This window comes from Calidris pugnax, unplaced genomic scaffold (assembly GCF_001431845.1).
Source record: "Calidris pugnax isolate Ruff unplaced genomic scaffold, ASM143184v1 scaffold15, whole genome shotgun sequence".
In the NCBI taxonomy this organism is placed as follows: Eukaryota; Metazoa; Chordata; class Aves; order Charadriiformes; family Scolopacidae; genus Calidris; species Calidris pugnax.
In genome coordinates this window covers 891481-899323 of record NW_015090774.1, presented here as the reverse complement: position 1 = coordinate 899323, position 7843 = coordinate 891481, and the positions used below count along the sequence as shown (strand labels likewise).

Sequence of the window (7843 nt, the reverse complement as noted above, 5' to 3'; positions counted from 1 at the left end):
TCTCGCTCCCTGACGCTGAAGGCAACCAGTAACTGCAGCGTGAAACTCCTGGGTTAGAACTGCCTCGTTATGAAATGAGTGGAAGCCAGCAGCAGTGACAGCAAGCTCGGGGGAATTTTGTGGGTGGAAGAATCACTTGTTTTATAAGAAGGGATTCCAGAGGGATCCAGGGAACTACAGACTAATTACGTTTTTCTGTACATAGCAAATTGCCAGAAATTGTTCTAAAGCTATGAAAACAACTGTATAAACATACTGAAGAAAGTCAGAGTTGCTTTTGCAAGGGAAAGACATGTTTGATAAACATTTTAGAGTTCTTATGAAGACTAAAAAGAGAAGAGAGTAAGGAGATCTAATACAGCACGCTTGAAATTCTAAAAGGCATCTGACATGTTCCCTTGCCAAAAACCATTAAAGGTGCTGTGATACCAAGAGAAGTTGTCATATCAGTAAATTGTTTAAAGACAGAAGAGAAAGGTTATGAATTAGCAGTCATTCTTTCCTAAGGACAAGGATTGCCAACAGAACACCACAGGCACCTATGCTGGGGCTACCAAAGTACAACCTATTCATTTGGGTTCTGAGACAGCAATTTCTGAAGCCCACGTTACATTCCAGTAATGCTAAGGTACTCAAAGTAATAAAGGAATAATGGAATTAAACAAAAAATTGCAGAACTGTTTCATTCAGGAAACAGGTGTTAAAACCAGCAGACTAAATTCACTGTAGATAAATGAGAACAATTCACACTGGGGAACATACAAAAAATCAGTCCTAAATACATGTACAAGGAAATGGGCTCCAAGTTGACCATTAATTATTTATAACTGAGTTACTGTTCTTACATAGTTTCTGAAAATGTTAAGTGTAAAGGTTAGGAAAAGGCAAAACAATCAGACATTATTTTTGGAAGCAATATAAAACAAAGCATCCTTTCTTTTTTCCTGACAAATCCCCAGCGAATACTGTGAGCGATTCCACCTGCTCCCCCCTCCTTGAGAAACTAGAGAAGTAAAGGACAAGAAAGATGACATAAGGTACAAAAGAGCTTTCCAGCAACAAGCAACTAAAAGAAATAAGATTCTTCAATATGAAACAGAAACAACTGAGACAGGATATAACAGAGGTCTACAAATTCAACAGGGACACAGAGAAAGCAGAAGAGGGTTATTACAAAGTCTCATCAAATGTGCAGGCTTCAAGGAGAGCTATCAAATGCCAAATTCAAATGTATCACAGTGCTGCAGTAACAAGAGTCTTCTAAGGGGACATCACCCCACACTTGATCTGTTACCTACCCTCTGCGGTCACTGCTTCCACTGTCTGAGACATCACACCTGGCCAGACAGAGCCCTTGTCTGACAAGCAGGTACTACTCCTTAAAGCAGATACACGCAGCAAACACTGAAACGGATTACTCTTTTTAACAAGCTTTCAGTTCTAATTTACCAGTTTGAAGAAAAGGGAATAAAAGGTCTTTTAAAAATACGACTTTAAGGCCACCAACACCTCAGTCTAGTTCTATAGCAACAGCAGTAATAAAAACATACTATGTATTGCAACATTTAAAAAAATTACTTAACAGCATACTGAGATTCTTCTGAAAGTGTTATTTCAGGATTTAATGACAAATATAAACGACAAATGCTATTGCTAATAACTTATCTAACAGTTCCCTTACCCAGCAAAACAAGGGATAGTAATAATTAGAGTCAGAACTCACTAAGAGGAAATTATTTTTACTCTCTTAATTTTGGCTTCTGGTCAAGGTATGTCAGACAGGCTTTGCCTCTAAAATACTAAAGACAGGTATGGGCAGCAGCCAAGTTACTGACATATTACTACTTGACTAGTAAAAATGGGAGTACCAGCTGTCCTTCCTCACCTCCACTGCCCTTGGAAAAAATCTGTCTATTCTCTGGCCAATTCCCCCTATCAAAGAGAAACATAATTAGCAATTATATTTTTGGTGCAAAGACACATATGACACACAACTTTTCACAGCAAATAACACCATCTCTCTACAAAGAGATAACAGGAAGATAAGGACTCCTGAAAGGACTACCTTTAGTGGTATTTATATTCTAAAGTGAGTAACACAACCAACTATAAAACCCCCTGAATATACAACCACCCCTTGTATTATTTCTCAATACATACCTGAGAGAAGCTTGAACATGCACTGTTTTCTGGAACAAAGACAAGATTTCTGAGCTGCACAAATGAAGAAAATCTCAGACTTTGAAGACACAAAGTTATCATCAGTGAGATCTTCTCTTTCTGTTCTTTGGTTTGTGCCAAGACGGGAAGTAATTTCAAAAGCTGAATCAACATCTGGATGATGATGCAATGAACACTGGAGCTAAGAAGTGAAGGTCCTAAACCACATTGATAGTTTTCTTCAGAGATGATAACAACACCAATTAGCAAAAATTACTTGATCTCAATAGAAAAGCCTGAGGTCAAATTTTGGTAATTTTTCAGCAAGGGAGGAACACTCAGGATCGTTTACAGCTGAATAATTACTCTTCTTCAAAAGCTGCTTTGAATAAAATAAATGGCTATTTTATTGACTATACATACATATTAAAGAGCATCCTCATAACAGCTGAACTGAGCATTCAAGAAGATATAGAGCAAAACACCTTGACTTCACACTCTGGAAGTGATGCATATTTTCTAAACATCTACTGAGTCAGTGAAAAGGCTTTTATGCGGCAAGGTCCACAACTGTACTGTTCACCGGTGTATGTGCAGCTCCAACTCAGAGTATTATAGAATCAATAACTCCAACAACCAATCAACAGCCCTTCAATGTATACACACAAGTGCTACTAGATTAAATGAGTGCTGTACATGCATTCAAGAATGGAACTGAGCAGGTTTTGTCTTTATAAAAAACACGTTGCAGGTAATTAAATGTCCTAAAGGCAATTCAGGTATGCTGGAGATCTAGAAGCCCCTAGCTTTGTAGTGTAGGCTACAAACAAACAAAAACCAAAGAGAACTCCTTGGCACTTTGTAGGGACTAACTGATAAGAATAAAAAATTACGCAGTTCTCAATCTTTGCCCCACATGAAAGACTTGCTGCAATCATACCTGCCAACTGATACACAGGCCTGCACACTTTATTAACCTTTGTGTAACATGATAATCAGAATAAAGTCTCCATTCTATCCCAAATTGGAAAACATGATTTTATAAAAATATAGTGCTTTAAAAATGTATCAGCATGTTATTTAAAACTATAGTAAAATCAGATCTTTTTCAAATTGTTACATACACAGTCTTCATAATAGCAAATGGACTCTTTCAGGTAGCTAAACGTACCCGCTGGACTTTACCACTGCTCAATTTGTCCTCTCACTAAATAGTATTAAGTCAATTAGATACATCAATCTTCAACTAATCTCCACCCTCCCCCCTTTTAATTTTTATATATTTATATATTACCATCATGATATCTAAGTAGGTACTTATTCAAGGTAGTATTTAAGTGAGAAGCTGCAAGCCTCCATCTACAATTAGAGTACTCCCTGTAACATAAGGGGACTCTAGAAGAAAGACAACAGCTTGTGCAACTTCACAAGGCTCTCCAAATCTTCCAAGGAGAATGGCTTTCTTCAACTGATCTTCCTCCAAATGAGCAGTCATATCCGTGTGAATAAAGCCTAAGAGAGGAGAGAGATTTGAAAAGTTACCTTACCTTCAACTAAATTTCTTTGGTGGATTTTCCCTAGGATCCTCCAAAGTGAAATCTACCACCAGGATTCAGCACCAGCTACCATTCTTTAGTCTCAGAACTCAGTCCACACCATTTTACAGCCAAGACCTAACCAATTTTTTACCTAACCAATAAAACACCTTCCAGTTTTGGAAGCACTGATGTAATAACAAAAACACAGAGACCTATGGAACTCCATTTAAAAAAAAAAAGTAACTAAAATTGGGTCCCAAAAGCATATATATTCTGACTTTCCTAAACAACAAAACACAGTCATTTCACCAAAACATTCTCAATAGAAACATGAGTATGAAATCTCTGTCAAGAAACACCTACAGCTTGCAAGTGTCTCCATTATATTTTAGAAATTATGACAGCACTTGCATAATTTCTATTACAGTGCTAATTTAAAGAATATTTCTTGACATTTTTGAAGGACATCTCTTTACAATTTTCAGTTATCTGAGATTCAGTTTTCCCACTGCTGCACTTCACATAGCTGCAGCTTCACAAAGAGCTGATCTTCTCTGCTTTCTAGCTGCCACCAAGAAGGGATGTTCTCAGTTTTGCTTTCTACGGTATGATTCTGCCCCTTTACGATGGCTCTGGACGCATCAGTTTGCTGCTCAACTCACTAAACAATAAAAAGTATTTTTCCTGCCTAGTTTACAAGCTGAACTGGTTCATGAAGAGGTCTGAAAGGCATTAGAGCTAGCACACGGTGAGCAGCAGAATACACAGCCATGAGTGTAAAAAGGCAGAAAAGACAGAAAGATTTTTCCTTCAGGGGGATGGTTTGCTTGGACTAGATCTCACAGAACTTTCTTTCCAGACTCTCTTCGTGATAGACAGGGACTGCTTTCATGCCAACTTCTCTTGTTCTCTCATGTTTCTCTAATAACAAATAAGCACTCTCTAGCAGGAGACGAGGGTGGCTGTCTGTATATAATTAGTTCTTCCATCTGTAAGGACAGCAGGTTTTGAAGGAGGAACAAAGGAAAAAGAAGACATTTATTATGTAATAATGGACAAAGTGTAGACACACTCTTCCAAATTTCTCAGTGTTTTGTTAAAAAGACTGAAAGTTTTGTAAAAGAATGTATTGTACTTTATACTGAAAAAAAAAGAGATTAAAACCATTTACTCACAAAAGTTGAAGAAAATAATAGCACTTTGTCTCAAGTTACTTTCAGAGTACAGCAAATATCCAGCAGTCTTGATAATCACATGTTGCAACACTCAAGGATGTAGGAACTTCCCAAAAACTAACCTGGAGCAACCACGTTGACTCGAATTTGCTTTTTTGCCACTTCTTTAGCAAGGGAGCGTGAAAATCCAACTAATCCTGCTTTGGTAGCACTGTATACACTTTGACCAGAGTTGCCTTTAAGTCCTACAATACTTCCTAAAATACAGAAACATCAAAGAGAAGAAAAGATAAGGTGACTAATTTGAAACCTTGTACTAGCTTTATCATTTAAGTTTTAAATTTGGAATGGAAAATGAGATTACAAGAAAAGGAATCAAAAGTATATTACTAAATGAACTTTATAGCCTACTGCTGGGATAAGCAAATCCCTCAATTATCTGTGATTTTTGTGGAATCCATGTATCTATGTTGACCAACAGGCACCACGGGAGTAAACCAAAGAGCTTTCAAAAAAATACCCTTGGAAAGGGAAAAAAAAAAAAAGAAACCAACTGTACCTATTTCATTCTTAGTTAATAACTAGCAGCTGGTAGATTTAGTTACTGAAAGAGTTGATAAAGAATGGTAAAATTCTTTTTTCAGCAAACTATAAACTCTGACGTGTTTATTACTGAAACAAGCTGGTTTTATATTTAGAAGTTGCTGAAATTGCAGAAAAGAATAAGCATTCATAAAGAAATGCTAAATACAGAATGTCTAAATACAAATAAATAGTCAATTGTAACAAGTAACATTTCAACACATTATACTTGCTAAACCTGTCTAGAAAAATATTAGAATCATAGAATTGTCTAGGTTAGAATGACATAGAATTCCACCAGATTAGACAAGTAACTTACCTATATTGACAATAGCACCCCCCTGTTGTTGAATCATGCTTTTTACAGCAGCTTTGCATGTCAACATTGTTCCCAAAAGGTTAGTGTGAATCTGGGCTATCATATCTTCAGTCTTGGTTCTCAGTAACAAACCATCCCTGACAAAGAGACCAAAAAACCCAAAAGAACTCACTGAACCATCCCAATGATAACATTTACTCATAATAAAACATGACTGTTAAATGGAACATTAATGGAGATTTATACGGTTCTACAGATTCTAGCATGCAAAACAGTAACATTGCAAGGATGATACATAGCAAGAAAAAAGTGTGCTTCTGGCAACAAAGCCTCCTTTGCAGAGAGGTATCAAACATTGTCTTGAAAAATTTCAGGGGGAAGTAGAAGAAAGAGGAGTGGAGGGGGAACTCAAACTCAGAATTCAGAAACTACAGCTGTTAGAATTTTACTTTCATCAGGAACAAAATATTGGTCAGCACTTAATACTGTTTTCAGATGTACTTGTTAACAACACTCTTACTAAATGCAAACGCCATTAGCACCATTCTCAATAAAAACACAAGTATGAAATCTCTGTCAAGAAACACCTACAGCTTGCAAGTGTCTCCATTATATTTTAGAAACTATGACAGGACTCGCATAATTTCTATTATAGCACTCATTTGAAGAATATTTCTTGACATTTTTGAAGGACATTTCTTTACAATTTTCAGTTATCTGACATTCAGTTTTCTCACTGCTGCACTTCACATAAGCTGTAGCTTCAGAAGACGCTGTCATCCAGAATTACATGCAGTCTTGTAACAAATAACTAACCTGTTGATCCCAGCTGCATTAACCAAGTAGTTAATAGGACCTAAATTCCTCTGCATCTCCTCAAAAGTTTTTTGGACTTCTTGTTCACTGGATACATCGCAGCTAAGTGCCAGATGTCCTGCTGTATCAAAATAAAGGCACATCATAATAATAGTAAAAAATGGTATACCATTCATAAACCTTCAGAATGTATCAAGTCAATTGCAAAAACAGATGTTGAACTAGTTGTAACTTGAAGAACCCATTTAATCTCCAAATAATTAAATAAGGACAATTTTTAAGTATTGCATTGATTAGTTATGTGACGATTTCTTGTTTTATATTTTGCCATTTTGAAATCAGAAGTTCAACATGAGCAGACTGGTCTCAGCTCTGAGCCAAGGATGACTCAATTCATACCACCTCCCTGTTGTGACTTTCAACAATTCCTTTCATCTTACCTAGTCTATCCACAAGATAGGAATTGTATCATACTTAACTTTCCCAAAGAACATTGCAAAATAAAAATTGTACTCATATATCTTTTCTTTCAAATTTCTCAGCTGTTACTTCCATTTTCATCTAGTTAAACAATGAGGTTTATTTAATGACTTACTACTCTTACAAGCTACCTAAGCATTGGACAGCGAAGAAAATATTGCGAAGCAGCACATACGTACCACCAAGATTCCGTGCAGTGGTTTGGGCTACTTCCAGATTTCTAGCAATAATCGCGAGGCGGCAGCCTTTCTGTGCCAGTAATTCTGCAACAGCTTTTCCTATTCCTCGGGATCCTCCAAAAATGGCGCAAACCTTGCCCATCTTTAAAAATAATTCACAAATTGCAAAGAAACTATGAACTTCAGGTCCAGTATAGCTGAGAATAATCACTCTTCTGTCAGTAACACGTCCCTTACTAATCTTTAGCTTTTTAAAATATTGGATTATAGAATTAGTAGTTTGTTAATTTTTTATTCATCAAAAAAAGAAATACTTGAACCAAAGCGAACACCACTTCTACAAATGCAAGGTCATTCTTAATGATTTCTGAACTAGTAAAAAACTTATGCATGTAATCTAGCATTTCAATCCTACTGTTAGGATAACTCCTATTCAGTTGAGAAAATATGCAATTTTCGTATCTAATGGCTGTACTGTATTGTTAACAACACTATTGTTAGTGTTGTTATTGGCTCTTTATTCAAAGCCAATGTAGAAGCTGTAATTTACATTGATCTTGCAAGCACTGATCTTGTACTGAAGTCATTTAGCCT

The 7843-nt window shown here is 36.4% G+C and overlaps 1 protein-coding gene across 2 annotated transcripts; it reads right to left on the bottom strand.

The window, feature by feature from the left end:
* Positions 1-2540: 2540 nt before the first annotated feature.
* CBR4 (carbonyl reductase 4) lies at positions 2541-7407 on the bottom strand. 2 transcript variants are annotated; one of them, XM_014944124.1, is made up of 5 exons: positions 7250-7407; positions 6591-6711; positions 5775-5911; positions 4996-5130; positions 2541-3672 (listed from the first exon to the last, which is right to left on the bottom strand). In XM_014944124.1, exons 1-5 carry the CDS (start codon positions 7389-7391, stop codon positions 3494-3496), a joined length of 714 nt encoding a protein of 237 aa, XP_014799610.1. In that variant the 5' UTR covers positions 7392-7407; the 3' UTR covers positions 2541-3493. The 2 variants fall into 2 exon arrangements, with proteins under 2 accessions (XP_014799610.1, XP_014799620.1); XM_014944134.1 differs by having other exon boundaries at positions 6591-6708; positions 7250-7406.
* Between the last annotated feature and the right edge of the window lie 436 nt (positions 7408-7843).

Bases quoted from the DNA above. Each gene is read 5' to 3' on its own strand.
- CBR4 (XM_014944124.1), bottom strand. From the start codon at position 7,391: ATGGGCAAGGTTTGCGCCATTTTTGGAGGATCCCGAGGAATAGGAAAA. The intron at 6,712-7,249 runs GTACGTATGTGC...ATTTTGATACAG, and splicing joins CACTGCACGGAATCTTGGTG to CAGGACATCTGGCACTTAGC. The intron at 5,912-6,590 runs GTTAGTTATTTG...TCTCTTTGTCAG, and splicing joins AATGCAGCTGGGATCAACAG to GGATGGTTTGTTACTGAGAA.